This window comes from Calonectris borealis, chromosome 32 (genome assembly GCF_964195595.1).
Source record: "Calonectris borealis chromosome 32, bCalBor7.hap1.2, whole genome shotgun sequence".
NCBI lineage: Eukaryota > Metazoa > Chordata > Aves > Procellariiformes > Procellariidae > Calonectris > Calonectris borealis.
Genome location: NC_134343.1, coordinates 575,544 through 595,073, shown reverse-complemented (window position 1 = coordinate 595,073; position 19,530 = coordinate 575,544). Strand labels below are relative to the sequence as shown.

The 19,530-nt window shown below is 69.9% G+C and overlaps 1 protein-coding gene across 1 annotated transcript in view; it reads right to left on the bottom strand.

Moving 5' to 3' along the window:
- The window catches only part of RYR1 (ryanodine receptor 1), a 77,557-nt gene that overhangs the window by 57,744 nt on the left and 283 nt on the right, over window positions 1-19,530 (bottom strand). Inside the window, 19 exon segments of the mRNA XM_075134343.1 lie at window positions 714-922; window positions 994-1,168; window positions 2,715-2,920; window positions 3,880-4,027; window positions 5,157-5,316; window positions 6,343-6,426; window positions 7,236-7,339; window positions 8,140-8,244; window positions 9,849-10,068; window positions 11,561-11,753; window positions 12,532-12,773; window positions 13,814-13,947; window positions 14,034-14,152; window positions 14,677-14,772; window positions 15,524-15,659; window positions 16,071-16,257; window positions 16,927-17,048; window positions 18,036-18,200; window positions 19,171-19,327. Coding sequence (XP_074990444.1) covers window positions 714-922; window positions 994-1,168; window positions 2,715-2,920; window positions 3,880-4,027; window positions 5,157-5,316; window positions 6,343-6,426; window positions 7,236-7,339; window positions 8,140-8,244; window positions 9,849-10,068; window positions 11,561-11,753; window positions 12,532-12,773; window positions 13,814-13,947; window positions 14,034-14,152; window positions 14,677-14,772; window positions 15,524-15,659; window positions 16,071-16,257; window positions 16,927-17,048; window positions 18,036-18,200; window positions 19,171-19,327 — 2,962 coding nt within the window.

Below are 19,530 nucleotides of genomic sequence, written 5' to 3'. Positions count from 1 at the left end.
CCTCGGGGATGGGCATCACCCTGTCGTGGGGACCCTTGGGGATTGGGGACCCCTCGGGGATGGGCATCACCCCTTCATGGGGACCCTTGGGGATTGGGGACCCCTCGGGGATGGGCATCACCCCCTCGTGGGGACCCTCGGGGATGGGCATCACCCCCTCGTGGGGACCCTCGGGGATTGGGGACCCCTTGGGGATGGGCATCACCCCCTCGTGGGGACGCTCGGGGATTGGGGACCCATTGGGATTGGGGACCCCTCAGGGATGGGCATCACCCCCTCGTGGGGACCCTCGGGGATTGGGGACCCCTCGGGGATGGGCATCACCCCATCGCGGGGACCCTCAGGGACTGGGAACCCCTCAGGGACGGGCATTGCCCCGTTGCGAGGACCCTCAGCTATTGGGGACCCCTCAGGGATGGGCATCACCCCATCGCGGGGACCCCCAGGGATCAGGGACCCCTTACACCCTGGGACCCTGCAGGGATGTGCATCACCCAGCCCTGGGGACCCTTTGGGGACCCCCCAGCACCATGCACCACCCCGCCCTGGGGACCCTCGGGGACCAGGGCCCCCCTGTACCCAGGGACCATGCATCGCCCAGCCCTGGGGACCCTCGGGGACCCCCCGGCACCACCCACCACTCATCCCCACAGACCCTCCTGCCCGTGGGACCACCCCCACCCCCCACAGGACCCCCTTCCCCATCCCCTGACCTCCAGCTGGGGGTGGTCGGGGGGCACTGGGACGAACTGGGGGAGGCTCTTGCTGAACCAGAGGGTGATGGGTCGTTTCATGTTGATGGCGAAGGGCTCGTAGCCCTCCTGCAGCCCGCAGATGCTGAAGAACCGCAGGCTGCCCACCTCCTGCCCCAGGTTCAGCCGCCCCTCCTGCTCCAGCCCCAGGCTGCACACCGGCACGAACCCTGCAGCGGGATGGGGGGGTCAGCGCCCAGCCCCCCCCCCCCTTTGCCCCCCCCAACCCGCCGCGTCTCACCCTCGCCCACGTCGAAGTCCTTGAAGGCCAGCTCGGAGCCGGTGTCGCTGATGAGGACCTCGCCGTTGAGGGTGAAGGAGATGTGGCACTCGCCCAGGTCGATCATGCAGCCCACCACGTCCCCCGCCTGCCAGGTCCGGCCGAAGGGCTCGCTGCCCACGTGCCAGCGCTGCGCCTGGGGGGGCACCCGGCCGGGGGGTCAGGGGGGGACCCGGGGCCGGGGGGGAGCCAGGGGACCTGGGGCACTGGTGGCATTTGGGGCACCTGGGGGGACCAGGGGGGACCAGGGGGCATATGGGGGCACCAACGGAGGACCCAGGGGTCAGAGGGGACCCAGGGGACCTGGGGCACTGGTGGCATTTGGGGACCAGGGGGGACCTGGGGCGATGGGGGCATTTGGGGACCAGGGGGGACCTGGGGCATCAAGGCAATGGGGGCCCCAGGGGACCCGGGACACTGGTGGCATTTGGGGCACCTGGGGGGACCAGGGGGCATATGGGGGCACCAACGGAGGACCCAGGGGTCAGAGGGGATCCAGGGGACCTGGGGCACTGGTGGCATTTGGGGCACCTGGGGGGACCTGGGGCACTGGTGGCATTTTGGGGACCAGGGGGGACCTGGGGCACTGGTGGCATTCGGGGACCAGGGGGGACCTGGGGCATCAAGGCAATGGGGGCCCCAGGGGACCTGGGGCACTGGTGGCATTTGGGGACCAGGGGGGACCTGGGGCATCAAGGCAATGGGGGCCCCAGGGGACCCGGGACACTGGTGGCATTTGGGGCACCTGGGGGGACCAGGGGGGACCAGGGGGCATATGGGGGCACCAACGGAGGACCCAGGGGTCAGAGGGGACCCAGGGGACCTGGGGCACTGGTGGCATTTGGGGACCAGGGGGGACCTGGGGCGATGGGGGCATTTGGGGACCAGGGGGGACCTGGGGCATCAAGGCAATGGGGGAGCCAGGGGACCTGGGGCACTGGTGGCATTCGGGGACCAGGGGGGACCTGGGGCAACGGGGGCGTATGGGGACCTGGGGGGACCTGGGGCATCAAGGCAATGGGGGCCCCAGGGGACCCGGGACACTGGTGGCATTTGGGGCACCTGGGGGGACCAGGGGGGACCAGGGGGCATATGGGGGCACCAACGGAGGACCCAGGGGTCAGAGGGGACCCAGGGGACCTGGGGCACTGGTGGCATTTGGGGGCCAGGGGGGACCTGGGGCGATGGGGGCATTTGGGGACCAGGGGGGACCTGGGGCATCAAGGCAATGGGGGCCCCAGGGGACCTGGGACACTGGTGGCATTTGGGGCACCTGGGGGGACCAGGGGCACTGGTGGCATTTGGGGACCGGGGGGACCTGGGGCACCAAGGCAATGGGGGACCCAGGGGACCTGGGGCACTGGTGGCATTTGGGGCACCTGGGGGGACCAGGGGCACTGGTGGCATTTGGGGACTGGGGGGACCTGGGGCACTGGTGGCATTCAGGGACCAGGGGAGGCCAGGAGGGACCTGGGGCATCGGGGACTATAGGGGTCCCGGGGGGGTCCGGGGATCCCAGTGCGCTCTGGGGAGTACTGGGGGAACTATGGGGGTCCCAATGGGCTGGGGGGTACTGGGGGAACTATGGGGGTCCCAATGGGCTGGGGGGTCCCAGAGGGCAATGGGGGTCCCAGAGGGCAATGGGGGTCCCGGGGGGGCTGGGGGGGTCCCGGGGGTCTCACCCGGTGCCCGTTGAAGACGTAGGCGAGGTCGTCGGCGCCCAGCTCGGTGTCGGGGCGCAGGTGGGGGCGGGCCCAGCCCACCCGCATCTCCCCGGTGCTGACGGCCTCGAACTCGAAGTACCACTTGCCGGCCCGCACCGCGTAGCCCTGCTCCGCCCGGAAGATGCGCGCCTTGTCCCCCCGGCCCCGCGGCAGCCCCTGGGCGGCTGGGGGGGCAGCGGGGCGTCAGCACCCCCCACGGCACCCTGCACCCCCAAACGGCGCCCTGCATCCTCCCTGCACCCCCGAACAGCGCCCTCCACCCTCTCTGCTCCCCTAAAGAGCACCCTGCACCCCCAAACGGCACCCTGCATCCTGCCTGCACCCCCCACGGCACCCTGCACCCCCAAACGGCGCCCTGCATCCTGCCTGCACCCCCCACGGCACCCTGCACCCCCAAACGGCGCCCTGCATCCTGCCTGCACCCCCGAACAGCGCCCTGCACCCTCTCTGCTCCCCTAAAGAGCACCCTGCAACCCCACGGCACCCTGCACCCCCAAACAGCACCCTGCACCTCTCAATAGCACCCTGCACCCTCCCTGCACCCCGAACAGTGCCCTGCACCCCCAAACAGCACCCTGCATCCTCCCTGCACCCCCAAACGGCACCCTGCACCCCCCACGGCACCCTGCATCCTCCCAATGGCACCCTGCCCTCTCCTTGCACCCCAAACAGCACCCTGCACCCCCAAACAGCACCCTGCACCCTCTCTGCACCCCCAAACTGCACCCTGCCCCTCCCTGCACCCCAAACAGCACCCTGCACCCCCAAACAGCACCCTGCCCCTCCCTGCACCCCAAACAGCACCCTGCACCCCCAAACAGCACCCTGCACCCTCTCTGCACCCCCAAACTGCACCCTGCCCCTCCCTGCACCCCAAACAGCACCCTGCACCCTCTCTGCACCCCCAAACTGCACCCTGCCCCTCCCTGCACCCCCAAACAGCACCCTGCACCCCCAAACAGCACCCTGCCCCTCCCTGCACCCCAAACAGCGCCCTGCACCCTCTCTGCACCCCCAAACTGCACCCTGCCCCTCCCTGCACCCCAAACAGCGCCCTGCACCCCAAAGAGCACCCTGCCCCTCCCCGCCCCCGGCCCCCCCCGCCCCCCAGAGGGGTGCTCACGGCTCTCCTGGTCGGGGGGCTCGATGTTGTAGCCGTAGCCCAGCAGGGTGCGCACGGCCTGGCAGAGGCTCTCCCGGTTGGTCCTCTTGGTGCGCTCGTCCAGCAGGTGGTAGGGCACCAGCCGCGGGTTCCGCTTGTTCTTGATGTCCTGGGGACACGGGGACACCGCCACCGGGGGCGGGGGACACCACCGTGGGCGTGGGGACATCATCACCATGAGCATGGGGGCATGGGGACACCACCACCGTGGGCATGGGGACATCATCACCATGGGCATGGGGGCATGGGGACATGGGGACACCACCACCATGGGCATGGGGACATCATCACCATGAGCATGGGGGCATGGGGACACCACCACCATGGGCATGGGGACATCACCGTGGGCATGGGGACATCATCACCATGGGCATGGGGACACCACCACCGTGGGCATAGGGGCATGGGGACACCACCACCGTGGGCATGGGGACATTGCCATGGGCGTGGGGACATTGGGACACCACCACCATGGGCATGGGGACATCGCCATGGGCATGGGGACAATGGGACACCACCACTGTGAGCATGAGGACATCTCCATGGGCATAGGGACATCATCACCATGAGCGTGGGGACACCACAACCATGGGCATGGGGACATCATCACCATGAGCGTGGGGACACCACCACCGTGGGCATGGGGACATTGGGACACCACCACCATGGGCATGGGGACATCATCACCATGGGCATAGGGGCATGGGGACACCACCACCGTGGGCATGGGGACATTGCCATGGGCGTGGGGACATTGGGACACCACCACCATGGGCATGGGGACATCATCACCATGGGCATAGGGGCATGGGGACACCACCACCGTGGGCACGGGGACATTGTCACCATGGACAGCAGGACGTGGGGACACTACCACAGTGGGCATGGGGACATTGGGATGCCACCACTGTGGGCACGAGGACACTGCCATGGGCATGGGGACATGGGGACACCACCACTGTGGGCGTGGGGAGACCGCCATGGGCGTGGGGACAAGGGGACGTGGATCACCCACAGCTGTGGGCATGGGGACATGGCGGGGGGACACAGGGACACAAGGGGGGGGGGACAGGGACACGGGGGGGACACACACAGAGGAACCTCAACCATAAGCACGTGGAGATGTGGGCACGGGGATCAGAGCAACGCAGGGGGGGCGTGGGGGACCGGAGGGGGGTGTGGGGTCGCGGGGGGTCCCGGGGGCGGCGGGGGGTCCCGGGGGGTCCCGGGGTGCCCACCTGGAGGGTGCTGTAGGTCCAGCCCTGCTGGACGCGGTCGCGCGCCCAGACGTTGTGCCCGTTCTCGGCCAGGCGGTCGACCAGCGTCAGCTGCGCCGGCGTCAGCTTCACGTGCGCCAGGTCCAGGGGCGCCGGCTTGTACCCGTTGGACATGGTGTACCTGGGGGGGCACCCTGAGCCCCCCGCCCGCGGCACCCCGCCGGGGCCCCCAAACCGGGGCCCCCCGCCGGAGAGCCCCCACCGGGACCCCCAAACCTGGACCCCCCGCCGGAGAGCCCAAACCGGGACCCCCAAACTGGGACCCCCTGCCAGAGAGCCCCCACCGGGGCCCCCAAACCGGGACCCCCAAACCGGGACCCCCAAACCGGGACCCCCCGCCAGAGAGCCCCCACTGGGACCCCCAAACCGGGACCCCCAAACCGGGACCCCCCGCCAGAGAGCCCCCACCGGGACCCCCAAACCGGGACCCCCCGCCGGGGCCCCCAAACCGGGACCCCCAAACCGGGCCCCCCCGCCAGAGAGCCCCCACTGGGACCCCCAAACCAGGACCCCCAAACCGGGGCCCCCCGCCAGAGACCCCAAACCGGGACCCCCAAACCTGGACCCCCCGCTGGAGAGCCCCCACTGGGACCCCCAAACCGGGACCCCCAAACCGGGACCCCCCTCTGGAGAGCCCAAACCCAGACCCCCAAACCAGGACCCCCCTCCAGAGAGCCCAAACCGGGACCCCCAAACTGGGACCCCCCCTCCAGAGACTCCAAACTGGGACCCCCCCTCCGGAGAGCCCAAACCAGGACCCCCAAACCGGGACCCCCAAACTGGGACCCTCTGAGACCCCAAACAAGGTCCCCCCTACCTGGGAGCTCTCCCAACCAAGGACCCCAACCCAGGGGACCCCAACTGGGACCCCAAATAGGGACACCCAGCTGGGGATCCCCAACCAAGGACCCCAACCCAGGGGACCCCCTAACTGGGACCTCCAGTTGAGACCCCCAAATTGCAGACCCCCAACCAGGGACCCCCAGCTGGGGACCCATCAACCCCCTGACAAAGACCCCCAAATCCCACCCCCCCCAAACCAGTAACACCCCCCTCTCCCCCAAACTGGGACCCCTCAACCCAAGCCCCCATCGGCTTGGGGCTTGGCTCTAGGGGGGGTCGCCCCCCCCAGCCCCCCCAAACTCACGTTTTGGGGAGTTTGATCTTTTTGAGGTTCTCCTCGGCTTTCTCGTCGGCCATGCCCACGTGGCAGCCCAGCGCCAGCAGGGTCCTGGGGGGCACGGGGTGAGGGGGGGACCCCAAAACCCAGCCCCCAGCCCGGCTGGGGGGTGCACAGGGTGAGGGGGACCCCAAAACCCAGCCCCCAAGCCCAGCCTGGAGGGAGCATAGCATGGGGGGGACCCCAAAACCCAACCCCCAGCCTGGTGGGGGGGGGGCACAGGGTGAGGGGGGGGCCCAAATCCCAGCCCCAAACCCAGCCACATCTAGGGGGCACCCCAAAACCAGCCTTGCCTGGGGGACACAGCATGGGGGGACCCCCAATACCCAGCCCTGAATCCAGCCACAATCCAGGGGGGCACAGTGTAAGGGGGGGGAGCCCCAAAACCAGCCCCCAGCCTGGTTTGGGGGGACATGGCATGAGAGGGGACCCCAAAACCCAGCCCCCAGCCCAGTTCGGCGGGACATGGTGTGAGGGGGGACCCCAAAACCCAGCCCAGTCTGGGGGGATAAGGCAAGAATGGAGGGGGGGACCCCAAAACCCAGCCCAGTCTGAGGGAATAAGGCAAGAATGGAGGGAGGGACCCCAAAACCCAGCCCCCAGCCTGGTTTGGGGGGACATGGCATGAGAGGGGACCCCAAAACCCAGCCCCCAGCCCAGTTCGGCGGGACATGGTGTGAGGGGGGACCCCAAAACCCAGCCCAGTCTGGGAGGATAAGGCAAGAATGGAGGGGGGGACCCCAAAACCCAGCCCAGTCTGAGGGAATAAGGCAAGAATGGAGGGAGGGACCCCAAAACCCAGCCCCTCTTCCCATCCCCAGCCCCCAGCCCCCCGCGAAGGCCCCCCCGGCCCCCCTCACTTGAGGGTCTCCCCCGACATCTGGAGGTTGTAGCCCCGCTCGGGCTCGGGCAGGCTGTGGAAGCCCAGAAGACAGGGGTGCAGGCGCCGGTTGTCGTCCCGGATCTGGGGGGGCCACGGGGGGTCAGCACCCCCCCAGGGGACCCCGAACCTCGGTGGGGATGGCCCTGCTGGGGGGGGGGGGCTCTGCCACAGCACCAGGGGGTCCCACTGCACCCCAGGGGTGTTGGGGGGGCTTCAGGGGGGCTCACTGCACCCCAGGGGTGTTGGGGGGGGGCTCAGTGCACCCCACAAGGACTGGGGGGGCTCAGGGGGTACCACTGCACCCCAGGAGGGCTCAGGGGGTCTCGTTGCACCCCAGAGGGGCTCAGGGGGTCTCAGGGGGTCCCAGGAGGGTTGAGGGGCTCAGGGGGGCTCACTGCACCCCAGGAGGATTAGGGGGGGTCGGGGGGAGACTCACTGCACCCCAGAGGGTCTTAGGGGGTCTCTTTGCACCCCAGGGGCATTGGGAGCGGGGGGCTTGGGGGGGCTCAGTGCACCCCAGGAGGACTGGGGGGACTCGGGGGGGGTCTCATTGAACCCCAGGGGGTCCCAGGAGGGTTGAGGGGCTCAGGGGGGCTTGTTGCACCCCAGGGGAGGTCGGGGGGGGCTCAGGGGGTTCCACTGCACCCCAGGGGGATTTAGGGGGTTCAGGGGGTCTCTTTGCACCCCGGTGGGGCTCGGGGGGGCTCAGTGCACCCCAGGGGGGTTCAAGGGGTCTCAGGGGGTCCCAGGAGGGGTGGGGGTGCTCAGGGGGTCCCACCGCACCCCGGGGGCTCTGGGGGGCTCAGAGGGGTCTGTGCATCCCCGGGGGGTCCCACCGCACCCCGGGGGCTCTGGGGGGCCGCGGGGGTCCCCGGACTCACGGGGCCGTAGGTCCAGCCCTGCTCGATGCGGGTCAGGGCCCAGAGCTCGTGGATGTTCTCCGCCAGCTTCTCCCGGATGCGCTCCAGGTGGGGGGGCAGCACGATCTGGGGGGGCGCGGGCAGGGGTGGGCGGGGACCCCAAAACCAGCACCCCAAATCCCCCCAGCCTCCAGCACCTCAAGTTCCTACCTGGGCACCCCTAAATCTCACCATCTCCCAGCACCCCAAACCCCATCCAAGCCCCCCAAACCCCCCAGCACCCCAAACTCCCATCCAAGCTCCGCCAAACCCCCCACAATTCCAAACTCCCCAGCACCTCAAGCCCCACCCAAGCACCCCAAATCTCCACCCAACCCCCCAGCACCCCAAACCCTCATCCAAGCACCCCCAAAACCCCATCCAAGCCCCCACGATCCCAAACTCCCCAGCACCCAAAGACCCACCCACCCCAACCCCCCCAGCACCCCAAATCTCCATCCAACCCCCCTCCAGCACCCCCAAAGCCCCCCTCCACCTCCCAAACCCCCATCCAAGCCCCCCCAGAGCCCCCACCATCCCAAGCTCCCCAGCACCCCGAGCCCCACCTCAGCACCCCAAATCTCCACCCAACCCCCCCCAGCACCCCCAAAGCCCCCCTCCACCTCCCAAACCCCCATCCAAGCCCCCACGATCCCAAACTCCCCAGCAACCCAATCCCCACCCAAGCACCCCAAATCTTCATCCAAGCCCCCCAGCACCCCAAACCCCCATCCAAGCCCCCCCAAAGCCCCCACCATCCCAAGCTCCCCAGCACCCCGAGCCCCACCCAAGCACCTCAAATCTCCACCCAACCCCCCCAGCACCCCAAATCTCCATCCAACCCCCCCAAAGCCCCCCTCCACCTCCCAAACCCCCATTCCAAGCCCCCCCAGAGCCCCCACCATCCCAAGCTCCCCAGCACCCCGAGCCCCACCTCAGCACCCCAAATCTCCCCCCAACCCCCCCAGCACCCCAAATCTCCACCCAACGCCCCCCAGCACCCCCAAAGTCCCCCTCCACCTCCCAAACCCCCATCCAAGCCCCCACGATCCCAAACTCCCCAGCACCCCGAGCCCCACCCAAGCACCCCAAATCTTCATCCAAGCCCCCCAGCACCCCAAACCCCCATCCAAGCCCCCCCAAAGCCCCCACCATCCCAAGCTCCCCAGCACCCTGAGCCCCACCTCAGCACCCCAAATCTCCACCCAACGCCCCCCAGCACCCCCAAAGCCCCCCTCCACCTCCCAAACCCCCATCCAAGCCCCCACAATCCCAAACTCCCCAGCACCCCGAGCCCCACCCAAGCACCCCAAATCTTCATCCAAGCCCCCCAGCACCCCAAACCCCCATCCAAGCCCCCCCAAAGCCCCCACCATCCCAAGCTCCCCAGCACCCCGAGCCCCACCCAAGCACCTCAAATCTCCACCCAACCCCCCCCAGCACCCCAAATCTCCATCCAACCCCCCCCAGCACCCCCAAAGCCCCCCTCCACCTCCCAAACCCCCATCCAAGCCCCCCCAAAGCCCCCACCATCCCAAGCTCCCCAGCACCCTGAGCCCCACCTCAGCACCCCAAGTCTCCACCCAGCCCCCCCAGCACCCCAAATCTCCACCCAACCCCCCCCAGCACCCCCAAAGCCCCCCTCCACCCCCCAAACCGGCAGCCCCCCATGGAACCCCAACCCCCCCCACCTGGAGGGTGTCGACGGGGCAGGGGGTGAAGGCGGTGTGGGGCAGGGCTTGGGTGGGCCCCAGGAGGCTGCGGGTGCCGGGGGGCCCCTCGCCCCGATACGCCTTGATGGGCTCCAGGCGCAGGCGCTCGCGGGGCAGCAGCGCCTCGGCGCAGGGCGAATACCCGGGGGGGGGCAGGAACTGGAACTCCCCGTGGCGGCCCCCCAGCAGGAACCGCAGCCTTGGGGGGGGGACGGACGGCGGGGCCGTGGGCACCCCGGCAGCACCCCCAGACCCTCGGTGTCCCCACGGCACGCGGGGGACCTCAAGGCTCCAGGTACCCTCAGCACCCCCCACCCTCAGCCTCTCCAGAACCCCCTCAGCGTCCCCCCAGCACCCCAACATCCCCCCAGCATCTGCCCAGAACCCCCCCAGCACCCCAGAATCTCTCCAGCCCCCCAGCATCCCCTCAAGCCCCTCTCAGCACCCCCCCAACAAGCAGGGAACTGCAGACCCCTGGGGACCCTCAGCACCCTCCCCAGAATCCCCCAGCCCCCCAGAATCCCCCAGCACCCCAAGACCCCCCAGCAAGCGGGGAACCGCAGACCCCCGGGGATCTTCAGCACCCCCCCAGATTCCCCCAGCCCCCCAGAACCCCCCAGCCCCCCAGAATCCCCCAGCAAGCGGGGAACCGCAGACCCCCGGGGATCTTCAGCACCCCCCCAGATTCCCCCAGCCCCCCAGAACCCCCCAGCCCCCCAGAATCCCCCAGCAAGCGGGGAACCGCAGACCCCTGGGGAACCGCAGACCCCGGGGACCCTCAGCACCCCCCCAGAATCCCCCCAGCCCCCCAGAATCCCCCAGCACCCCAAGACCCCCCAGCAAGCGGGGAACTGCAGACCCCTAGGGACCCGCAGACCCCCAGGGACCCTCAGCACCCTCCCCAGAATCCCCCAGCACCCCAGAATCCCCCAGCAAGCGGGGAACCGCAGACCCCTAGGGACCCGCAGACCCCCAGGGACCCTCAAGCACCCTCCCCAGAATCCCCCCAGCACCCCAGAATCCCCCAGCCCCCCAGAATCCCCCAGCAAGCGGGGAACCGCAGACCCCCGGGGAACCGCAGACCCCTGGGACCCTCAGCACCCTCCCCAGAATCCCCCAGCACCCCAAGACCCCCCAGCCCCCCAGAATCCCCCAGCACCCCAAGCCCCCCCAGCAAGCAAGGAACCGCAGACCCCGGGGACCCTCAGCACCCCCCCCAGAATCCCCCCAGCCCCCCAGAATCCCCCCAGCACCCAAAGACTCCCCAGCAAGCAAGGAAACGCAGACCCCCGGGGCCCCTCAGCACCCTCCCCAGAATCCCCCAGCACCCCAAGCCCCCCCAGCAAGCAAGGAACCGCAGACCCCGGGGACCCTCAGCACCCTCCCCAGAATCCCCCAGCCCCCCAGAATCCCCCAGCACCCCAAGCCCCCCCAGCAAGCAAGGAACCGCAGACCCCGGGGACCCTCAGCACCCCTCCCAGAATCCCCCCAGCCCCCCAGAATCCCCCCAGCACCCCAAAACACCCCAGCAAGCGGGGAACCGCAGACCCCCGGGGCCCCTCAGCACCCTCCCCAGAATCTCCCAGCACCCCAAGCCCCCCCAGCAAGCGGGGAACCGCAGACCCCCGGGGCCCCTCAGCACCCCGCACCCCTCCATCGCCCCGGGGGGACCCCGGCCCCCCCAGCCTCACTTGACGCCGGCGGAGAAGCTGGCGACGGGGGAGAAGAGGGCGTCGAGGTTGAAGCTCTCGAGGACCCCCTGGACGGGGCACCCGTTGATGCGGAAGGAGGCGCTGGGCACCCCCAGGTCCAGGCAGCAGCTGACCACGTCCCCGGCCCCCAGCGCCCGCCGCTGCGGCGAGGCCACCGCCCGGGCCACCCCGCCTGCGGGACACGCGGGGACGCGTCGGGGGACGCGCGGGGGGACGCGCGGGGGTGCTGGGGACGCGTCGGGGGACGCGCGGGGGGACGCGCGGGGGGACGCGCGGGGGTGCTGGGGACGCGTCGGGGGACGCGCGGGGGGACGCGCGGGGGGACGCGCGGGGGTGCTGGGGACGCGTTGGGGGACACGCGGGGGGACGCGCGGGGGTGCTGGGGACACGCGGGGGGACGCGCGGGGGGACGCGCGGGGGGACGCGCGGGGGGACGCGGGGGTGCTGGGGACATGTCGGGGGACACGCGGGGGGACACACAGGGGTGCTGGGGACACGCGGGGGTGCTGGGGACATGTCGGGGGACACGCGGGGGGACACGCGGGGGTGCGGGGGACGCGTCGGGGGACACGCGGGGGGACACGCGGGGGTGCTGGGGACGCGTCGGGGGACACGCGGGGGGACACGCGGGGGGACACGCGGGGGGACACGCGGGGGGACACGCGGGGGTGCTGGGGACATGTCGGGGGACACGCGGGGGTGCTGGGGACACGCTGGGGGACACGCCGGGACCACGACGGGGGACTCATCAGGGACACGATGGGGGACACGCTGGGGCCATGATGGGGGTCCCATCACGCGGGGGGTCCGCGCCCGGGGGAGGGGGGGGCGGTCTGCGCCTGGGCCGGGGGGGCGTGGTGTCCGCGCCCGGGGAGGGGGTCCGCGCCCGGGGGGGGGGGGTCCGCGCCCGGGGGGGGGGGGTCCGCGCCCGGGGGGGGGGGGGGGGGTACCTGTCCAGAGGTGGAGGCCGTCGAAGGCGAAGGAGCAGAGGTCGTCGCCGGCGCCGTTGCCGCCCCAGCCCTCGCCCCCCCCCGGGTAGGGGCTGTAGCCCCCGGCCGCCGCCCAGCCCACCCGCAGGTGGGTGGGCTGCGCCGTCAGGAAGGGCTGCACCCGCTCCACCGCCACCTCGAAGTACCACTTGCTGTACTGCGTCGAGCCCTCGTGCGTCCCCAGGAAGATGTTGGGGCGCACGCTGCGGGGGGGGGGGGCGGGGATCAGTGCCAGGACCCCCCAGGAGCACCCAGAGACCACCAGGAGCAACCCAAGACCCCCAGGAATAACCCAGGGGCATCCAGAGACCTCCAGGAGACACCTGAGACTCCCAGGAGCACCCCAAGGGCACCCCAAGACCCCCAGGAACATCCCAGGGGCACTCCAAGGGTGCCCAGAGACACCCAGAAACACACCAAGACCTCCAGGAGCACCCCAAGGCCTCCAGGAGCATCCCACAGGCACCCAGAGATCCCCAGGAGCACCCCAAGACCCTCAGGAGCATCCTAAGGGCACCCTGAGCCACTCAGGATACCCCAGGACTCCCCAAAGATCCGCCAGGAGCCCCTCAAGACCCCCCAGGAGCACCCCAGGACCCTCAGGAGCATCACCAGGGTATCCAGGAGCCCCTCAGGAGACCCCAGGACTCCCCAAAGACCCCCAGGAGCCCCTCAAGACCCCCCAGGAGCACCCCAAGAGCCTCCAGGACCTCCCAGGAGCATCCCACAGGCACCCAGAGACCCCCAGGAGCACCCCAAGGGTATCCAGGAGCCCCTCAAGACCCCCCAGGACCCCCCAGGGGCCTCCAGGACCTTCCAGGAGCATTCCACAGGCACCCAGAGACCCCCAGGAGCACCCCAAGGGTATCCAGGAGCCCCTCAAGACCCCCCAGGACCCCCCAGGGGCCTCCAGGACCTTCCAGGAGCATTCCACAGGCATCCGGAGACCCCCAGGAGCAACACAAGACCCCCAGGAGCACCCCAAGGCTACCCAGAGCCACTCAAGAGACCCCAGGACTCCCCAGAGACCCCCAGGAGCCCCTCAAGACCCCCCAGGAGCATCCCAAGGTCCTCCAGAACCTCCCAGGAGCACGCCAATCATCTCAGGGTTAGCCAGGAGCCCTCCAGGATGCTCCAGGACCCCTCCAAGTCCCACAGGAACATCTCAAGGTCCTCCAGGAGCACCCCAAGATCCTCCAGGACCTCCCAGGACCCCCAAGACCGCCCTAGCTCCCCCACCCACCTGGTGACATAGTTGACCAGCCCGGTCTGGAGCAGCAGGTCCCTCCGGGGCAGGAGGTTCTCAGTGATGAGGTTCTGGTTGGAGCGGACGGCCACGGCGTTGCAGACGCAGAGGGAGCAGAGCACGTCCAGCACCTGGGCAGTGGGACGTGGGACACGTCTGTACATGCCTGCACACACGTGTGCGTGCCCCTCCCCCCCAGGAGGGGACCCCTCCTCACCTTGTGGTTGCGGCCGTGCTTGTCCAGGAGGGAGATGATGGACTTGATGTGGTTCTCCTGGATGATGTTGAGGACCTCAGGGCTCTCGATGAGGACGCAGTACAGCACCTCCAGGATACCTGCGGGAGGGACCCCAGCCCCATAGGAGGGTCCTCAGCCCCATAGGAGGGTCTCCAGCCCCATAGGAGGGACCCCAGCCCCATAGGAGGGCCCCCAGCCCCATATGAAGGTCCCATTCCCCGTGCAAGGGTCTCCAGCCCCATATAGGGTCCCAGTCTCCGTGCAGGGGTCCATGGCCCCATATGAATGTCCCCAGCCCCATATGAAGGTCCTCAGCCCCTGTGTGAGGGTGCCCAGCCCCATAGGAAGGTCCTTAGCCCCGTCCAGGGGTCCTCAGCCCCATCCAGGGGTCTCCAGCCCCACATGGGGTCCCAGTCTCTGTGCAAGGGTCCATGGCCCCATAGGAAGGTCCCCAGCTTCATATGAAGGTCCTCAGCCCCCATGCGAGGGTCTCCAGACCCCACATGAAGGTCCTCAGCCCCCGTGTGAGGGTCCCCAGCCCCATAGCAAGGTCCTCAGCCCCCACGCGAGGGTCCCCAGCCCCATATGAGGCCCCCCAGCCCTACGCGAGGCCCCCGCTGACCCGAGGAGGCCTCCAGCCGGTCCAGCTTGCTGACCAGCCAGTCCAGGTTGGTGGAGAAGAGGGCGCAGTTGGCACGGTTCCCCCGGATCAGCGAGGCTGTGGGGGACGGGGTCAGGGACCCCCACCCATCACCCGGCCCCACAGCACCCCCAACCCCCTGGCACCCCATACCGCCCCATTGCTCCCCGTCTCACCCCATAGCCCCCAGCTTGCCCCATAGCATCTCAGCCCCCGCAGCCTCCCATCCACCCACCCAGCAGCTCATACTGCAGGTTGACACCCCACAGCCCCCATTCTGCCCCATAGCCCCCCATCCCGCCCCCACAGCCCCCCATCCGCCCACCCAGCAGCTCATAGAGCAAGTTGACATCCCGCCCCACAGCCCCCACGCCGCCCCGCAGCCCCCACCCCGCCCCGCAGCCCCCGCAGCCCCCCATCCGCCCACCCAGCAGCTCGTAGAGCAGGTTGACATCCCGCCCCACAGCCCCCCCCCGCCCCGCAGCCCCCGCCCCGCAGCCCCCGCAGCCCCCCATCCGCCCACCCAGCAGCTCGTAGAGCAGGTTGACATCCCGCCCCACAGCCCCCCCCCCGCCCCGCAGCCCCCACCCCGCCCCGCAGCCCCCGCAGCCCCCCATCCGCCCACCCAGCAGCTCGTAGAGCAGGTTGACATCCCGCCCCACAGCCCCCACCCCGCCCCGCAGCCCCCACCCCGCCCCACAGCCCCCCATCCGCCCACCCAGCAGCTCGTAGAGCAGGTTGACATCCCGCCCCACAGCCCCCCCCCCGCCCCGCAGCCCCCGCAGCCCCCACCCCGCCCCGCAGCCCCCACAGCCCCCCATCCGCCCACCCAGCAGCTCGTAGAGCAGGTTGACGATCTTCTTCCAGGAGGCGGCCGCCTCCTCGCCCGCGAACTCGGCGAAGTGGGCGGCCGTGCTGTAGACGTTCAGGCGGTCGATGCAGTTCAGCACCAGCGTGATCATGCCCTGAGGCCGTGGGGAGGGTCACGCTCCGCCCCCTCCCCCCCCCAGTGTCTGCACCCCCCCCCCAACCCCCCCGCAGCCCCCAGCCCCACGAGCATCCCTGCATCCCGCATCCCCAGGAGCACCCCGCATCCCCAGGACCACCTGCATCCCGCATCCCCAGGAGCTCCCCCCAGCCTGGGGGGGTCCTGGAGGCCCCCCCATCCCAGGGGGGGTCCCACCTCCTGCTGGAAGAGGCTCTGGCAGCCCCCAGCCCCACGAGCATCCCTGCATCCCACATCTCCAGGAGCATCCCGCATCCCCAGGACCCCCCGCAGCCCCCAGCCCCACGAGCGTCCCTGCATCCCGCATCCCCAGGAGCTCCCCGCAGCCCGGGGGGGTCCCGGAGCCCCCCCCCACCCCGGGGGGTCCCACCTCCTGCTGGAAGAGGTTCTGGCGGCCGCGCAGGGCCCGCAGCCAGCTCTGCCGCTGGTCGTGCTGCAGCTCGGCCGGGGGGGGCTGGCAGTACCCGATCAGGTCCTGCAGGCTCAGGATGACGGCGGCGATGGGCAGCGCAGGGGGGGGCCCCCCCCGGCCCCTCCCGCTCAGGCTGTCCAGGCTCCTGGGGGGGGGGCACGGCGGGGTCAGCCCCCCCCCCAGGTCCCTGTATTGCCCCCATCCCACACATCCCCCCAGCCCCACACCCACCCTATATCCTTATACCCCCCCCCAGCCCCGTGCATTGCCCCCCCCAGCCCTCCCATACCCCCCCACATCCTTATACCCCCCAGCCCCATGCGTTGCCCCCCCAGCCTCACACCCACCCTATATCCTTATACCCCCCCAGCCCCATACATTGCCCTCCCCAGCCCCATACATTGCCCCCCCAGCCCTCCCATACCCCCCCACATCCTTATACCCCCCAGTCCCATGCGTTGCCCCCCCAGCCTCACACCCCCCCTATATCCTTATACCCCCCCAGCCCCATACATTGCCCTCCCCAGCCCTCCCATACCCCCCCACATCCCTATACCCCCCCACATTCCTATACCCCCCCAGCCCCATACATTGCCCCCCCCAGCCCTCCCATACCCCCCCACATCCTTATACCCCCCAGCCCCATGCATTGCCCCCCCAGCCTCACACCCCCCCTATATCCTTATACCCCCCCAGCCCCATACATTGCCCTCCCCAGCCCCATACATTGCCCCCCCCAGCCCTCCCATACCCCCCCCATCCCTATACCCCCCAGCCCCACGGCACGGCCCCCCCAGCCCCCCGCGCCCCCCACCTGATGAAGTGCCCGTAGAGCCCGGCCGTGCTGTAGACCATCCGCGCCGCCTGCGACTCCTGGTGCTGGGAGCGGGTGAGGGAGAGGGCGTCGTCCATGTGGCCCTCCTGGTGCAGCATGGCCTGGGGGGGCACGGGGGGGGTCAGCGGGGGGGGGACCCCAGGGACCCCCAGAGACCTGCCCTGCGCTCCCCGGGAACCTCCCAGCGCACCCAAGCACCTCCCAGTGCCCCAAAGCACCTCCCAGAGACCCCAAAGATGCCCCAAAGACCCCCCCAGAGACACCCTGGTGCCTCTGAGACCCCAAAACCCCCTAGAGATGCCCCAAAGACCCCCTGGAGACACCCTAGTGCCTTTCACAGACCCCCAAAGACCCCAAAACCCCCAGCAACCCCCCAAAGACCCCCTGGAGACACCCTAGTGCCTCTGAGACCCCAAAACCCCCTAAGATGCCCCAAAGACCCCCTGGAGACACCCCAAAGACCCCCTGGAGATGCCCTAGTGCCTCTCAGAGACCCCCAAAGACCCCAAAACTCCCTAAGATGCCCCAAAGACCCCAGCAACCCCCCAAAGACCCCCTGGAGACACCCTAGTGCCTTTCACAGACCCCCAAAGACTCCAAAACCCCCTAAGAAGCCCCAAAGACCCCAGCAGCCTCCCAAAGACCACCTGGAGCTGCCCCAAAGACCCCCTGGAGATGCCCTAGTGCCCCTCAGAGATCCCAAAACCCCCTAAGATGCTCCAAAGATCCCCCTGGAGATGCCCCAAAGACCCTCTGGAGACATCCTAGTGCCTCTCAGAGACGCCCAGACACCCCAAAATCCCCAAAGATGTCCCAAAGACCCCCTGGAGACATCCTAGTGCCTCTCAGAGACCCCAAAACCCCCAAAGAAGCTCCAAAGACGCCCCTGGAGATGCCCCAAAGACCCCCTGGAGACATCCTAGTGCCTCTCAGAGACCCCAAAACCCCCAAAGAAGCTCCACAAACACCCCTAGAGATGCCCCAAAGACCACCTGGAGACACCCTAGTGCCTCTCAGAGACCCCAAAACCCCCTAAGAAGCCCCAAAGACCCCCTGGAGACGCCCCAGCGGCACCCCGAGCCCCCCACCTTCCTCTTGAGCAGCCCGAGGCGCAGGGCCTTGGTGTCGGCGGCGGCGTAGGTGAGCCAGAGCCCGCTGGCCACGTGCTGCACGAAGCAGAGGGACTCCCCGTACTTGATCTCGGGGGTCCCCATCCCCTCCACGTCCCGCTTGGCCACCACCTCCAGCTTCTCCTGCGGGGCGGGGGTGTCAGGGGACCCGCACGGGGACGGGGACCCACGTAGGGGTAGGGATGGGGACAGGGACCTGCACAGGGACCGGGATGGGGACAGGGACCCACTGGGGGACCAGGACCCACGTGGGGACTGGGATGGGGACCAGGACCCACATGGGGATCGGGATGGGGACAGGGATGGGGACCCACCAGGGGACCGGGATGGGGACAGGGATGGGGACCAGAACGCTCATGGGGACAGGGATGGGGACAGGGACCTGCACAGGGACCGGGATGGGGACAGGGACCCACTGGGGGACCAGGACCCACGTGGGGACCGGGATGGGGACCAGGACCCACATGGGGACCGGGATGGGGACAGGGATGGGGATGGGGACCCACCGGGGGACCGGGATGGGGACAGGGATGGGGACCAGAACGCTCATGGGGACAGGGATGGGGACAGGGACCTGCACAGGGACCGGGATGGGGACAGGGACCCACTGGGGGACCAGGACCCACATGGGGACGCACATGGGGACAGGGATGGGGATGGGGACCCAGCAGGGGACCGGGATGGGGACAGGGATGGGGACAGGGACGGGGACAGGGACCGGGATGGGGCCAGGGACCCACTGGGGGATCGGGATGGGGACAGGGACCCCCATGGGGACCGGGATGGGGACCAGCATCAGGTTGGGACCAGGACCCAAATGGGGACAGGGATAAAGACCAGCAAGGGGACAGGACCAAGATGGGGACCAGCATAGGGATGGGACCAGGATGGGGACAAGGACAGGGACCGGCACTGGGATGAAGACGAGGACCAGGGTGGGGACAGGACCAGGGTGGGGACCCAAACGGGGACAAGGACCCTGGCCGACCCCCCACCCCAGCTCCCTCCACCCCCCGCCGAGCCACCCCATCCCTCGGGGACACCCGGAGCACCCCGCGCCCCCCGGCCGGAGCCCCCCGTCCCCGCCGCCCACCTTGGAGGCGCGGAAGCAGAAGGCGGAGGCGCGGGTGTTGGCGGCGGCCGCCTCCACCACGGCCAGGCCCTTGTCCTCCGTCCGCGCCAGGTAGCGCCCCGTGGTGACGTGCCGCAGGCGGAAGGGCTGTCCCCACCGCAGGTGGCTCCCGCTCCAGCTGGGGGTGTGGGGACACGCCACGCGTCACCGGGGGACGGGGCACGGGTGGTGGGGACGCGGGGACACAGGGTGGGGGTGCAGGGGTGGGTCATGGGGACGTGGGGACGCGGGGACACAGGGTGGGGGTGCAGGGGTGGGTCACGGGGACATGGGGACACAGGGTGGGGGTGCAGGGGTGGGTCATGGGGACATGGGGACACC